At 57.9% G+C, this 15,456-nt stretch overlaps 1 protein-coding gene across 4 annotated transcripts; it reads right to left on the bottom strand.

Moving 5' to 3' along the window:
* Positions 1 to 1,130: 1,130 nt before the first annotated feature.
* Positions 1,131 to 13,678, bottom strand: KLHL35 (kelch like family member 35). Of its 4 annotated transcripts, none has more exons than XM_070490677.1 (8): positions 12,158 to 13,677; positions 8,282 to 9,175; positions 6,909 to 7,093; positions 5,023 to 5,141; positions 4,187 to 4,375; positions 2,618 to 2,806; positions 1,485 to 1,669; positions 1,133 to 1,363 (listed from the first exon to the last, which is right to left on the bottom strand). In XM_070490677.1, the coding sequence occupies exons 2-8, from the start codon at positions 9,172 to 9,174 to the stop codon at positions 1,255 to 1,257; spliced, it is 1,869 nt and encodes a 622-aa protein (XP_070346778.1). In that variant the 5' UTR covers position 9,175; positions 12,158 to 13,677; the 3' UTR covers positions 1,133 to 1,254. The 4 variants fall into 4 exon arrangements, with proteins under 4 accessions (XP_070346779.1, XP_070346778.1, XP_070346777.1 ...); XM_070490676.1 differs by having other exon boundaries at positions 1,134 to 1,363; positions 8,282 to 9,178; positions 12,158 to 13,676; XM_070490678.1 differs by lacking the exon at positions 4,187 to 4,375 and having other exon boundaries at positions 1,131 to 1,363; positions 8,282 to 9,178; positions 12,158 to 13,678.
* Between the last annotated feature and the right edge of the window lie 1,778 nt (positions 13,679 to 15,456).

The raw sequence follows: 15,456 nt of genomic DNA, 5'->3' as shown, positions 1-15,456 counted from the left end.
CCCTCCCCCTTCTGCCATTATCAGCTGTGTCCAGATGGTCACAGGCTCCCTAATCTGGGATAATCGGAGGGTAGGAGCTCAGCTGGGACCCCAGCCTTTGTGCTGGGCTGTGGTAGGCCAGCCCCAGCTGGAGAGACCCTGTACCCAGGGCCCTGGGGCTTTGGAAGATGGCAGGGGCTGGGGCTGGCCCTGTGCTGGAGGGGATGCCTGGCGTGGATGATAGCTCTCCAAAAGGCAATCTGAGTGCAAATGAGGGGGAGCCCAGATGGGGTCTGGCCAGCTCCTCAGGCCTCTGACACACAGGCACAGAACCTGAACCGCTGGGCCTCTGCCTCGCAGACTCTGTCTCTGTCTGGCGTCTTGTTCCCGCTCTCTCCTCTGAGCTCCCCTCTCCTCACCCAGCAGTTAGATTCTGTCCCTAGAGCCAGAGGCCAACCTGGGTGCTTCTAATGGCATCGGGTTTGTGCCCCGTGTTGATCGGGGACCTCACAGGTCCAGGTGCAGAGCCGGGCTGGCTGGGTTCTCAGGCTCGTGGCTCCGGCCCCCGCCACCCTGGGCCTGCAGTTTGCTGCGAGCCTCCACCCCAAGGCTGCTTAGGTTTGTGTGTTTTGTTTCAGCTTCCTTCATGTGCGGGGAGCCCCACCTCGGCCCTGGCTTCCAGCAGTGGGCCGGTTTGGAATCCCCTTTCCAAGGCCTTCATCCTAGGGTCTGAACCCCAGGGCGCAAGCGTCTGCCTTCCTCACAGTTCTGTTTCTGGTCCTCGGACATGTTTGCTCCCTACAAGCTCTGCCTCCGGCTTTGCGTTTTCTCTGTCATGGCTGGGTGTCTGAATTGCAGAGGGCGGCTTAGAGAGAACCCTCCTGACCAGGAGGGCCTCACTGATTCTGGAGCTTCACGAAACCTTAGGAGGCACAGGCTCTGCCACATGCTAAGTGTGTGGCCTTGGGCGATTTCTCATCATTTTAAGGCAGTTCCTTCTCTGTAAAATACTGGTAACAATAACCAGCTGCCTAAAAATAAAAAAAGATGCTCATAATCTGAAATTGAAGGACGGCGATTACCTATGGGACGAGTGTGGGAACCGGTGGGTTTGGAACTAGACACAGTCCTACAAAGGCATTTGTAACCACCTATTTCTTAAGTTAGGTGGTGAGAACATAAGTATTTATTTTATTATTACTCTTAAACTGTACAAAATATATATATATATTCTTTTAAGCATGGAATATTTCATAATTTAAAAAGTCCACACTGCTATTTGCAAGGTAAATGGGGAAGCGGGGAGAAGATATGGGCATTGCTTCTCCAGGCAAAGCAGGCTCGAGCCGGAACACAGACGCAACATTTGAACGAGGTTTTATTTCTACAAGAAAAGGGGGCAATAAGTTAAGCTATTTACATGGAGGCCAGGAGGGGAGCACAGTGGCGAGCCTTTCTCCCTTCCCTCTCCGCCCCCTGGCTCAGGCCGGCCACATCTGAGTCACCTGCCCAGGCTCTGGACGATGGTGACGCAGCCATGGGAGCTGGTGCAGCGCTGCAGGGACGGCTGGGCCTCTACCTGCCCACTGCTGGGGTCGAAGGTGAAGACCCTGTCGGTGCTTTCCCCGTGGTCATCCCTCCCGCCAACGATGTGGACCTTCCCGTCACACACAGTCACGCCACAGCTCTCCTGGGTGGACAAACAGAAAGACAGTCAGCTCCTGGGTCCAGCCTGGGGCTCCCTCTGTCCCTAGCTGGCCAGGCCAGACAACAAAACCTTGACCCATAGAAGATGAGCAGGCAGTCTGGATGGCAGAGAGGCAGAAAATCGGAGGGCCTGAGTTCAGGCTCTGACTTGACCCTCACTAAATGAAGAGCCTTAGTCACTTAACCTCTCTGGGCCTCAGTCTCCTTATCTGCAAAGTGAGAACAGCAGTACCTTCTTCATAAGGTTCCCTTAACAGTGAATGGGGTTAAGCATATAAAGCATTTTACATAGTGCCTGGAATATAGTAAGCACCTCAGTAACGATAACAGTAATTCCCACCCCACCACTGAGGATCTCAGGCTCAGAGAACCAGAAATCTCAGGCTCTTAGGATCACGGAAGGTCAGAACTGGCAAGGACTACCAGGCCGACCACACCCCTTATAGCCTATCTGGAGTTTCCGGGGGGAGACTACGGGTGGGGGAGGCAAGGAATGCAGGGGCCAGAGCATCCAGGGCCTGGGCCTCCCTTTGACATCACTGCAACAGGGGAACCGGGCAGTCCGTTCACCCCCATCTCCCCACAATCAGCTACCAGCTGGTGGCCTTCACGGCAGTAGAGACTGCAAGACCATTTAGACCAAGCTCCCATTCAGTGCTACAGCACTTGGCACTGGGATTCCAGGCTCTGCTTTAACGTGGCCTAACTGGTGGCCTTGGGCTGGGGCCTCAACCTCTCTAAGGCCAGTCCCCTCATCTGCGAAACACAAGGCTGATGATCATTGAGAACAAAGCTGGGAAACTATGTAAAACGGCCTAGCTGGAGTCAGACACGAGACTCACTACCTCCAGGATCCAGATCCTAAGAAGCGGGTCTCCACCGTCCTGAATGGAACCAGTGCCAGGGCCCATGCCCAGGAGCGCCCACTTACCACGGGGCTGGGGAGGACAGCTGCCTCCCCCCAGACGTCTGTGCTAGGGTCGTAGGTGAAGATCCTGCTCATGAGGCCCCCCACCACATAGATGGTGTCCTCGAGGGAGACAGCCTCAAGACACCGCTGCGAGAAGGGCGCTGGGGCCCGCAGGCTCCACCGGTCCTCCTTGGGGTCAAAGCACTGCACCTGAGGGGTGGGAGGAGCAGCAGTGGTGAAGCCCCACCCCCAAATGCCCTGCTGCCCGCGCCCTGCCACCTCTCTCTGTCGAGGGGGACTCATTCCACACAACAACATTTGCCTATGTCCCCCTGCCCTGAGCTAGCGTCTAGGAGGATAGAGAGACCCGTCGTCCCTGCCCTCAAGTGTACTCGGTCTGGTTCCCTGCTCTAGCTCCCACCCCTGGACTCCCTTTGTCAAAAGCCTCATCCTTCAAGGTCCAGGGAGAGGTCTGCGTCCCAGGAGATGGAAGTACCTTCTGCATTAGTGCTAGAGGGTCCTCAGCAGGTCCCCCATGGAGATGCATTCCTGGCTGCATCCATCGTTAGCCCCTTCCCTTCTTCCTGGTGCTCTGAGGTCATGGCAAGATTGCAGTTGGGCTGTCCTGCAGCTCCCATTCCTACAGCCCACCATAGGCCTCCCAGGCCCACGGGTGTTTATGATGCCTTTCACAACTTCTGAGGGCTCATACCCATACCTGCCTGCCCACCGTTAGTCCCTGTTTCGGTTCTTTCCTTGGGGACCTCCAGAATGGCCTACAACAAATCAGTGTTGCAGGAGAGGGTGCTAACTGAGGCAGTTCCCTCAGGAAGGTGTGCTGGGGGAATGGGATCAGGGAATAAGGAGGGGTGAGGGATCCCGGTTTGGGAGAGTCAGATCCCAGGGCCACAGGCCTATGAGGCCATCAGGAGAGGGAGGCAGCTGTCACGATGAAGATCCATTTTTATCCACAAAAAGTCTGAATGTCCAACAACAGAAAATTAGATCAGTAGACTATGGTTCATCCACACAGTGGCCTGTTACACAGACACTGAAATGCTGGTTGTGAAGTGTTGCTAAGCATGTGGAAACTGCTTCTACTTAGAAGAATGGACAGCAGAAGGCAAAATTTTACTGATAATAAGAACACAAAACTGAATCAGAAAAGCAGAAGTCAGTTCAGAGGAAGCCTGGAAGGCACTGCACCAAAATATTAATATTAATAGTAGTTACCCTTAGATGGTGGGATATGGGTGATTTTTTTTTCTATTTCTGTGTTTTCTAAATTTTCAATAATGAGTGTATTTTTTGAATGAAGGAAGAACATTTTAATTAATTCCACCCTTGCCCTCACTTAATTTTTAAAATCTATGAAACCATATGGCACCAGCCCAAACATTCGGGTCCAGCTGTGCCGCTGACCAGCTGGCTGACCTTGGGGTCACCTCTCTGAACTCACTGCCTTGTCTGAAACACGAGGTGACTCTTCAGGGCTGTTGATGGGATTAAGGGAGAAAATGGAGGAGGACAGGAAGGCGCCAGCTCTGCGCCTGGCACACAGCAGGCCTCCGACGCCCTCTCCGCGCCCACCTTGTCCGTGCTGACGCCGTCCTGCCCCGCGCCCCCGATCACGTAGAGCTGGCCGGCGCAGGGCGCCACCGCGGCCGAGCTCACGGCCTCCGGCAGGGGCGCCGCGGCCGCCCAGGTGTTGGAGAACGGGTCGTAGCGCTCCACGCTGCGCAGGCGCCGCAGGCCGTCGAAGCCGCCCACCGCGAAGAGCTGCGGGTGAGGACAAGGGCTGGGGCCGCGCAGTCCAGGGCTGTCTGCGTCTCCGCCCCACCGCCTCTGGCTTGTGTGCGGGAGACTATCCCTCCCCAGCCTAAGGACCAGGCCGACCCGCGCTGCCATGGCCTGGGGGGCGTCCACCCGGTTACTGAGCATCCCTCAGCAGGTTTCCTCTATCACCCGGGGATAATGAGATGGGTCTCAACGAGGGGTACTGAATGCGAATTAGATCTGTAAAATACCTGCACCAAGCTGATGCATAATAATAATGGCTAGTAATTTATTAAGGGTTTGCCGCCTCCCTTAAATGATTCTAAGAAGCACTTTTATTTGCATTTCTGAATTCGAGATATAGCTTATAAAGATAACTGGGAGATTTTTTTGGTCTTAGGCAGTAGAATCAAGATTCAGTCCTAGGCTGTTTGGCCCCAAAGCCCACACCCTTGACCACTAGGCTACACTACTACAGTAATTACTGTTATTATTAGCACTAGCATTATTATGTGACCTTGGGCAAGTCCTTTTACTTTTTGGGGCCTCAGATCTCTTGTTACAAAGAGAGGATCTCAAAGGGCCTTCCTCCAAGACGGTGGTAAATCTGTACCTTGGGCCCGAGGGCGGTGGCTGCTGCTTGTCCCTACCTGGCCCTGCAGGACTGCCATCTTGTGCCTCCACCTGCCCTTGTGCAGCGAGGCCACCTTGATCCAGGTGTGTAGATGGGAGCTAAACATCCACACATCACGGCTGTTGATGTGGCCTCCTGGGGAGAGAGAAGCAGCTGTTGCCCCCAGGCCCTCTTGCTATCCCCAGCACCCCCAAAGAGCTAGAAACAAGGGCCCCAGGTCCAAAGGCAGGGTTCAGGGCCGACAGCAGGAAGGACTTCCCCCTGGGCTGGTGTGAGACTCTGGGCGTGTGACCAGACAGTGTGCTTTGAATGAGTGGTGGGAAGGCCTGAGGTGGGACAACAGGCAGGGAGAGCCCTGAGAGATTTGGGCAGAAGGAACTCATCTTTACTGGGTGCCTTGTGGTGGTGCCCCAGGCTCTGTGCTCAGGGAAGCAAAGAGGGGGGCACTTAGGACTCCATCGAAGGTAGGAGTGCAAAGGGTGCCCAAGACAAGCATCAGGAATGTGCTGGGGCTGAGGGAAAGCAGAGCCCTGCACTGGGCGGGGGACAGGGAGAGGTGACCCAATGGGCCTGCTGCCTTCACCGCCATGATTTCACGTCTCTTCTCATCCCCCTTGAGGTGCTGGGATTATGGTACCCAGTTTACAGATGGGAAACTCAGACGAGGCTTAGAGACCAGGAATGACGTGCTGAAGGCCACAAGGCCTTTCACAGCCAGAGCGATGACCAGAACCAGAGCTTCCAGTGCCCCAAGCTCAACACTGGGATGCCCTGTGGGGCCAGGCACTGGGGACGCAGGCTGTGACTCTCCCTCCCCATGCCTGGCAGCCCTGGGCTTCCTGACAAGGGACTCACCTCTCAGGAGTAGCCTCCCCAGGGACAACCCCAACTGCAGCCCTCAGCCTGAGCCTGTGACCCAAGTCACATCCCTGTTTTGTAGCCCTCGCCTCAGTGTATTCCCAGCAGAGGCCCCACCTGTTGATCAGAGGCCATCAGTGGGCTTGGATAAGTTGTCCAGTAATAGAATGTGGCCTGGATAGTCTCTAAGGCCTTCCTGCCTCATTCTTTGGCCCCTTATCCTTCCCAGGCACCCACAGCTCCCTACGGCTTCAAGTGCAGTCTACACTGGCCTGGAGAAAAGCCTCCCGGGTCTGGTTCCAGACTCCCTTTCGTGCCTCATCTCCAGTAGCTTCCCCTACTCTCCCAGATACACTCAACCTGCACTTCAAAGCCCGAGTACCCCGGGTTTCTCTGCACATTCCTGCCTCCATGCTTTGGTCTATGCTGCTCCCTCCGGCTTTCAAGGTCCAGCTGAATAGTCATCCCTTCCATGAACTTAGGCCAGATTCCCTGAGTGGGATTCCGGACCATCGGGGGACTCTGAGAGTTCCCATCAAATTCTGCCTGGCGGTGAAGTCTGTCTCCCGCTCTCCAGGGGAGCAGGGACTGTGTTTACTCTCTCAGGCTCTAGGGCCTGAATCTCAAGGAGAGCACAGTCCCTTAGTATCAAACAGATCTGTGTTCCTCCTAGCTTTTGCGATTTTTATCACAATGGGGAAATTCTTAACCTCTCTGAGCCTGTTTTCTCTTTTGTAAAATGGGGTTTGAGGGGGAATTAAATGATAACTAATGTAAGCTGCTTAGCATAATGCCAAGCACATAGTAGGCTCGATAAAGAGAAGTGATCAATACTAACACGAATTGAAGCGGATATTGCTGAATAAGGGCTGAGTCGCACCAGTGATTGGCTCTGCAGGCTCCCCATTTCAGCCAATAACTGTAGGGTATCATGAAAAACCACGCCCCCCCAGCGCACCCCCCCCCCCGGGAAAAAAGAGGGGGAGGGTCCCCTGGATTCGATGAGCCAATCCCGTGGGGCTCCCATTGCGGCCCCGCCCTCACCGGAGACATAGACGTCATTGCGGAGAGCACAGGCGGCGAACTCCGAGCGCGTGTAGCCGGGCAGGCTGGGCAGTGGGGTCCAGCGCCTGCTTTCTGGGTGGTAGGCGTCGGCGAAGGGCAGCTTCAGGAGCCCCTTGCGGTCGCAACCGCCGATGACCACGATCACCTCAGCTAGGTCCATGAATCTGGCGTGGGGATAAGCCCAATGCCCGTTGACCCGCACCTAGGTAGTAGCCCTCTCTCACCCTCTCGCTGATCAGTCTGTGCGGTCCTGCTGCCCTTCCATGCCCTTTGGCGCCTGCCTCCCCCACCCATGCTGGACTCTTGCCACTTCCAGCCTCCCCTCTGGCTATTGATGGGAAGAGTCACTAATCCTTCCCCCATTCTGACCTCCAAGTTACAGGAAAAGAATCTTTACAGAGTCCTTACCCTTCCCTAGAAAAATCACCTGGTTTATCTTAATGACAGTTCTCTTAGGCGGTGACTATTACTCTTACAGAGGAGGAAAGAGGCTCAGAGACTTTGGCTTGCCCAGAGTCATGTAGCCACTAAGTGACGGAGCTGGAATTCAACCCTAGCTTTGACACTAGCCTATTCTCTTCACTCTTTTCTGACTTCCATCTCCGACTACACCAATTCCAAAGCCTTTCTCCCCCTATAACCATCTCCTAAACCCATATTCTAATCACTAATTCCATCGAACCAGGCTACACACCCTTTCAGCAAAGCATTCTCCTCTCCCACGGACCTTTCAGTCTTTTGACCCCACTAGATTTTCCAAATCCTTTAGCCCGTGGTTTCCTACCTAATTCCTTTGATAAATATTGAGCACCTTCTTTGTACCAGCCCCTGAGCTTAGTGTTGGAGATACAGTGGTGAGTGAGACAGAGGCATCCCTGTCTTCTATGCCTGGGAGGGTGACAGACCATCGTAGACTACTCCACCCAAAGTCTGCCGGCATGACGTTCTAGGGGGAGTAAGCCTCTGTCATTTTTCTTTTTTCCAGGCCCTGCTTATTTACATCCCTTACTAGTCTGAGCTCCCAGAGCATAAAGGGTGTTTCCAAATCACTCCCGAGTCCCAGGCACCCAGCAAAAGACCTGCACAGAGGGAGCATTCAGAATAATGCATAGATGGGCAAGAGAAAGAATGTGCGCAAGGGATGAGATCTCTGCATCTCCCTCACTGGGCTGTTAACTCTTCAAGGGCAGAATTCCCAGCACCATATCTATGAAATGTTTGCCGAATGAATAAATGAATCTCATTTAACAGACACCATCAGTGACCGAATCAAAGGATGACGGTGGAATGAGTGAGCGGTTGAAGAACGCCGCAACAACGGAGGGCAGGAGGCAAGGGGGCGGGGGCCGTACCTCCGCGGCCGGGCCCGCAGCGCGCCGGCCTCGCGGCCCAGGATGAAGCAGGCGCGGGCCTCGAGCAGCAGCGGGCGGCACTCGCCGCAGGCCTGCAGCAGTTCGTCCGCCTCCACCTTCTCCAGGAAGTAGGCGGGCGCCAGCAGCGGCAGGCGCACGTGCTCCAGCAGGCGCCGCAGCTGCCCGCGGCGGCCCGGCGCGTCGTGGCGCACCCAGCGCATGGCCGCCTCGAACACGGCCTCCTCGCGCGCCACGCCCAGCGCCGGGTCGGCCAGCAGCGCCGCCACCTCGTCGGGCCCCAGCTCCAGGAAGTCCGCGTGGCGCGCCACCTCGGCGAAGGCCTGCCGCAGCACGCGGCCGCAGCGCTCGGCCAGCGACGTGAGCGAGAAGGCGGCGGCCACGCGGCGCAGCGCCAGGCTGTTGGCGGCGCGCAGGCGGCCCTCGAGGAAGCGCGCGCAGGCCTCGCGCAGGCCCGCCACGCCCAGCCGCTCGGCCAGCGCCAGCACGGCGGCCGCCTCGTCCTCGGCGCGCAGCCGCACGCCCGCGCCGTACACGTAGTCGAGCACCACGGCCAGCGCCGCCGCCGCCGCCCCGGCAGGGCCCGCGCCGGGCGCATCGGGCGCCACCGGCACCACGGGCACCGCGGGCCCCAGGGCCGGGCCGCGCTCTGGCCGGCCGGCCGCGAACAGGCTGCGGAAGTAGGCGCTGCCCGCGCTGAGCGCGGCGCGGTGGCACGGGAAGTCGCGGCCGCCGGCGCGCAGCACCACGTCGGTGAGGGTGCCGCTCCGCCGGTAAGCGTTGAGGGTCTGCAGGACGCGCTGCGCGTGGCAGGAGCCCGCGCACGGCGCCTCGGAGCCCGGCTCCGACTCCTCCGGCCCGGGGCCCTCCCGCATCCTGCTGGGGAGAGAACAGAAACAGCGTCGGAGCTCCCGGCGGCTGGGGCCGGAGAGGAGGGCAGGCGCCTGCGTGCACGCCTTCCCCGCTGGTTCCCCGGTTGCCTCGTGCAGGCATGCATGAACGCAGCGAGGGTGCTTTCATTCATCAGCTGCTCTTCCTCCCCTGCACCCACCCGGGCTCCTGACGGCTGCAGGCATCTAGTCCCTGCCTACCTGAAGGGCGAGGCCCTGCCTGAGCTGTGCCGCCACCTCCCTCGCTTCCCCGCTCAGCCATATTGCCCTTGCTGTTCTTCAGACTCGCTCAGCTTTTTCCTATCAGTGTCAGCAGGAGACAGATGGCACGCTCTCAAATGGGGTAATTTGAGGAGAGTCTAATAAAGGAACGATTTACAAAAGCGTAGACAGTGTTTGGGGACTCCCCCAAGGGATAGAGCAGTGCCACGTGCCTAACCCACAGCAGGGAGATTTTACCTCTCCGAGGCCTGAAAGGCGGAGGCTGGGGGGTTACTGGGACCTGCTCAAAATAGCTGTAGAGGGAGGCCCCTGACGGGAGCTGTAGCCTTTGGTCAAGGGATTCAGGCTACCCCCCGGAGATCCGGTGCGTGGGGGCGTGTGGCTCTGCCTCCCTGGCCTCACCCGGGCGCCTCCTGCGGGTCTCCTGGAGGGGCTGCCCAGTTGACCTAACCCTGATCATTCTGTGTAATAGCTGCCTCTCCCCCAGCAGCGCAGGATCTGGCTCATCACAGGTGCTCAAGACCTGTTCAAGGTCGGGCGAATATATTAAACAGTATTTATTGAGAGCTTTTTCTGTGCCAGGCAGTGAGCAAGACAGTCGGGGTCGCTCCCCTCATGCAGCTTACAGCCTGGCGGGGGTCCCGTGGGGAAGTACAGAGTATTGGTGGTGGTGCTGTGGCCTGGAATCCGACTCCTAGCGACCCTGTGGGCAGCAGAGTGGAACCCTGCCCGGTTTTTTGGCACCGTCCTCTCATCTTTCAGTGCCGTCTCAGACAGTGCTCCACTGCTATTCATAGAATTTTCATGGCCAGTTTTTTCGGAGTGGGTGGCCAGGTCTTTTTTCCTGGTCTGTCTAGTCTGGAAGCTCTGCTGAAACCTGTCCACCATGGGTGACCCTGCTGGTATTTGAATTACTGGTGGCGTAGCTTTCAGCATCACAGCAACATACAGCCACCACAGTGTGACAACCGACAGACAGGTGGTGTGGTTCCCTGACTGGGAAACAAAGCTGGATCATGGTGGTGAGAGTGCCGAATCTTAACCACTGGACCCCCAGACAGAGTATTAGGAGAGCTCATAGGAGAGGCATTAAACCCAGTAGGAGGGGAGCCAGGGAAGGTGTCCCTGTCGAGAGGGCCTTCAGACTGAGAAGGACTAGCCAGGTGAAGGGAAGGGAGTGGAGAGAGGAAGTCTGCAGCTAAGAGAACAGCCTGTGCAAAGGCCCAGAGGCAAGGAGGGCATGAGGTTATATCCCAGGCTGAGAGGGCAGTTGGCCCTCTAGTGAGTTCTGTGTTCTCAAGGAAGCACTGTGGGGAAGGGGAGAGAGCTGGCTCTAAGGACAGATCCGGGTTCCAATCCACCTCTACCACTGACTTGCCATGTGAGTCACACAAGGCACTCCCCTTCAGTTCCTGACCTGAAATGGGCTCCTAACACCTACCTCACAGGGCTGCCATGACTGTTCAGTGGGATGTAGGAAAAGTGCTGGGCACATACTACAAACTCAACAAATGTGTCTGACGTTGCTTTCACTCGACAGGAAGGGAGCCCGCCACGCGTGCCAGGTGCTGTTTCGTGCACGGTTTCATTGGATCCCTACAACCCTGAGAAGTATCTTTAGAGCCCATCGCCCTTCTGTTTTAAGTTTGTCGTGAGGAAACAAGCACGCAGAGAATCTGCCCTTCGGAGGTGCTGTGAGGATCGAGGGAGGGGTGTGTGTGAAAGCACGCGACAGAACCAAGGGCTCTACCCTGCTGGTTGTGATCTGACCACTGTGAACAGACAGCCTCTGCTCGCACACCTCCAGGGACAGGGGGCTCACTCCTTTATGTGGCACCTTACTCCCAGGGTGTGGGGCGCACAGCTCTGGCCCCTGCCCCTTGCCTCTCCCTCCATGCGCCTGATGCGAGCTGCTCTGCCTCCGCTGAGACCGCTCTGCCCAGGAGGTCAGATCTTGCCCAGTGTCGGCCTGGCCTTCACTGATCATGCCTGGGTAGTCCTGGGTGGTGGATCTCATGCCTCAGAATCACAGGACGTGAGCTCCCTGGTGGGCAAGGTCCCGGGAAGTTAACTTTTGCCCAAGTAGAAGGGCTGGGCCCTGAACCCACCTGGCTCCAGACCATGCATGCCTGGCAGCTCAGTCACACTTGCTAGTGTGGGGGCATGTCCCAAGGAGCAGCCCAGGACCAGGGAAGGGAGGTGAGAGAGGTCACCAAGCACGAGGGCCCCCTTCTCTTCTCCCCTGGCCGAGGAAGCAGCTGCACTCTGAACTGAGATCCCAGAGGCAGGACTCAGCACCAGGAGGGGCTTCTCCCTGCAGAGATGGCCCCCGAGGGGCTGTCCAGGGAGAGGGAGTCCCCTCCTGGGAAATGCACAAGCACTTTTTCATTCATTCCACTGCTGTCTACTGCTCTGGGCACTGTGGACACACGGGGAGATCGGACCCTGTTTCCACCCTGGGATTCCCAGTCCGGGAGCTGGAGGATGCCCAGTTGGAACAGGGAAGGTGGAGATTCCTAGGCAGAGCTCCGTTCAGCATTCTCCCATCCCAGCTAAGAGTCTGGGCGCCCCAAGCCTTGGGTCCTGACACACACTGAGGGACCCAGGCCCTAGAAGTTCACGTGCCACCCTGTCTCTTTTTCACACCTACACCCACTCACACCAACACATGCTCAGACATGTAGACACCACACAGCCGGGGCTGCCCTGTGGCCTAAGTCCCGCCCCGGATGTTCCTGGCACTTACCTGGTGGCGCCCTCTCCCTGGTGCCCCGCAGCTGCTGCTCTCACCGGGACCACTCCTGTGTGTCCTGCAGCCTGTACCCCTGGCAGCCACAGCTCCAGTGTCTCTGCCGCTCTGCCTGGACTCGCGCTCAGGCTCAGCTGCAGGAGGACAAAGGGGCTGGACGCCAGGGGGGAGGGGAGGGAGAGCAGGGGGGAAGGGGAGGAGGGGACGCTGGGCTTTTGTTCCACTCTTGGACCAGCCCTGGGAGGGAGGGAAAGAGGGAGGATGCAGGAGTAAGCATGGAATCAACTGTGTGCAGCTCCGGGATCCGTGGGCCTGGATTGAGGGTGACCTGGCGCTGGCCCTGTGCTTGAATGATGCACAGGTGTGAGGGTGGCGTGTGTGTGGGAGCCCAGGGAGACGGGGTGTAATCTGGTAGTTGTGAGTGTGCGGGCGTTCCAGGTACCTGTGTGGCATGTGGGAGTGTGTGGGACGCGGTGACTGCGGAGCATTGGGGTGGGTGTGTGAGAATGTCACCACACTGCTTAGGGGTCTCGGTTTCCCTCCTGCCTCTGTGCTATCCGTGCCGTGTCTGTGTTCCTGCTCAACAGCAGACATGTCACTGTGGGCCTTGGTGTCCTGTCTCTCTGTGTCTACGTGATTGTTCATGTCTGTGTGTGACAGGGTCTGCGTCCCCGTGGACTATGTGATCTGTATGGACAGTGTGTGGTCCTCTGTCTGTGGTATGGCATGAGTCAAGGTGGTTTTCACTCAACAACGCACCTGCCTTGGAGGGGGCCAGGTGGGGTAGGGCGTGGTGGAACTGGGAAGGCCTCTTGGGGTGGAGGAGAGAGCCAGGCAGCTCTGGGCCAGCTTGGCCTCCTGGAGCCAGGGGGAAGCGACTCCATAGGCTGGTGCTGGATCCTTTGCTGTCTCTAGAAAGGACCGCAGGGCCTGGTGTCCATGGGGTGGGTGAGGGGTTGGCTTCTTGGAAGAGGACAGTGATTTGGGAGGAGGTTGCCTTGAGAATCTGGATGGGCCCGGGCACCTGGGGCCTGGTCCTGGTGCTCAGGTGCCATGCAGCCCTTGGCAGACCACTGCCCGCCCCTTGGCCCTCGCCCATCTTGTCAGGAGGGATCATCGTGATTCCGGCTCTGCCATTGTATTGGGTTGCTGTGACACTTAGAGAGGGTTTGTGAGTGAAAGCCGCGTGCCATGTGGAGTCAGTGAGGCCCGGGTGCTGCAGGGGCCCCCCTGGCCGGGCTCAGGCAGGAGAGTTCGTGGACGGAGCCTGATGGGAGGGGTCACTGTGATGCTGGCCAAGTGTGTCCTGAGGCCTGGCAGGACAGTCTGCCCACGGCCCCTGCTCCAGGGAGCGGCATGCCCCGCTTCTCCCCGAGAAAGAATGGTATGTGTTGCTGTTTGTTAAAGGATGTGAGAGAGTCGGGCACCTTTGTATCTGCACTCAGGAAGGAGGGGCTGTGGGTTCAGAGAGCCCTGGAGGAGGTGGAGGGCCGGCTCAGCCTGGGGGAGGAAGGAAGGAGTGGGTCTGCGGGTGGCAGAGGGGAGGGGACCCGTTTCTCTGTGAATGGGCAGTCAGGCTGGGGAGGACACGGCGGGGGGGTGGGCATCAGCAAGGTGGGGTTCTCAGTATCCCCGCAGGTCAAGGGACAGGAGCCAGGGTTGATCACAGGCTGTGGGCTCAGCTGAGGTTGCAGAAGACCCGGCCATCTGCCCAGCTGGGGGCTGGCCTCCCTCCTCTCCCCATTGTTCAGGGTGAGGGGAGGCAGCTGCACTGGGGAGTTGGTGGGGGGGACACCGTGTAGGGCCCTGGGGAGAGTGGGATGCTGACTAGCTGTTTCACTCAGAACTCCCAGCACCCCCCCACCCCTTGAAGATTCCAGGATGTCTCAAGTTGCCCAAGTGTGGCCAGGAGCCTGGGACATCCTGGCCAGGGGCACTGACTGGGCAGGGAGGGGCCGGCATGAAAGCTCAAATCCTCTTTCCTAGGTGGGCCTGCCAGAGGGTGAAGAGGAAGTTGTTGGGGCATTTCGGGTAGGGCAGTGTAGCCCACTCCTGACGCAGCCATTCTGGATTTCACTCATACTCCCTGTGCCCAGGATGGGGCAGGAGCTGACCTCTGCCCCAGGAAGGGAAGCACTTGCCAGATGTTCAGTAGGGGAAAGGAGGGGCAGTCCTAGAGGTTAATGGGGCGGGGGGCAGGGTGGGTTCCAACATTTGGAAGGGATTTCTTTTCCTTTCCTCCAAGGTGTCAGAATCACTCAGACCCCAAGAATTCTTTCCAGAAAACCCCTGTTTGGAGAAGAGACACATCCCTTTGCTCTCAGGAGGCACCTTATGCAGGCTGGAGCTGGGGTTCAGCCTCTCTCCCCCTTAGGACACACAGAAGACCACACAGACTCTCAGGACAAAGATGGGAGTTACAGACCCGCCCTGACTCCACCGCGGACCCCTTCCCACAGGGGACGGAGGGCAGGGGTCCAAGGACTGAAAGACAGGAAGGGACATCTGTGGTCTCAGGGCCATGTTTTAGCTTTCAGCCCAGGTGCCCCACTGTGCCAGGAATGGGGGTGGGCCCTCTTCGGTCAGGTCCAAAGCCCTGAGAAGTCAAAGCCAAACCTCCACCATGGGGGAGAGGCATCTGCTGGTAGAGGGCCTGTCCCTCCATAGGCCAGGGGCTCAGAAGGCCTCCACGTGGCCAGGAGGCAACCTGCTAGTCCCACTGCCCAGCCCTGCATCGGACCCAGGAAACTTCCCCACCTGCTGCACTGTTCCCGCTGGTTGCAGAAGGCACGTGTACACTCTGGGGCCAGGGCCTGGGTGGGATTCTGGCTCTGCCTGTTTTTGTTTTGCTGAGGACGATTTGCCCTGAGCTAACATCTGTTGCCAATCTTCCTCTTTTTGTATCTGGGCCGCCACCACAGCATGGCCACTGACAGACGAGCGTGATAGGTCCATGCCTGGGAACCGAACCCAGGCCACTGAAACGAAGTGTGCTGAACTTAACCACCAGGCCACTGGGGCTGGTCCTGTGCCCGTTCTAAGTTGTGTGGCCCACAATGGTCTCTTTACCTCTCTAAGGCCATCTCCCCTGCCACAATATGGGGATACTGGTCCCCAACCCCAGGGCTGGTGAGGAACCCCTGGTGCCAGTGATGCAGGGTAGGGCTCAACCACCCCACCACTCTCCCATTCATTTCTGAGAATGGTTCCTCCTCAAGTCATGGGGCCCAAACTGAATCCCAAACCCAGCAAGCTCTGTCCCCACCCTCCCATGGATAAATCAGAGAGGACACATG

This window comes from Equus asinus, chromosome 20, assembly GCF_041296235.1.
Source record: "Equus asinus isolate D_3611 breed Donkey chromosome 20, EquAss-T2T_v2, whole genome shotgun sequence".
Lineage (NCBI taxonomy): Eukaryota > Metazoa > Chordata > Mammalia > Perissodactyla > Equidae > Equus > Equus asinus.
This window is presented reverse-complemented; position numbering and strand designations above follow the sequence as displayed.

Coding starts and splice junctions, on each gene's coding strand:
- KLHL35 (XM_070490677.1), bottom strand. CDS start 9,174: ATGCGGGAGGGCCCCGGGCCGGAGGAGTCGGAGCCGGGCTCCGAGGCG. Junction 5,142..6,908: donor CAATGACGTCTATGTCTCCG/GTGAGGGCGGGG, acceptor CTCTCTCCCCAG/GAGGCCACATCAACAGCCGT. Junction 1,670..2,617: donor CTGTCCTCCCCAGCCCCGTG/GTAAGTGGGCGC, acceptor TTGTCCACCCAG/GAGAGCTGTGGCGTGACTGT.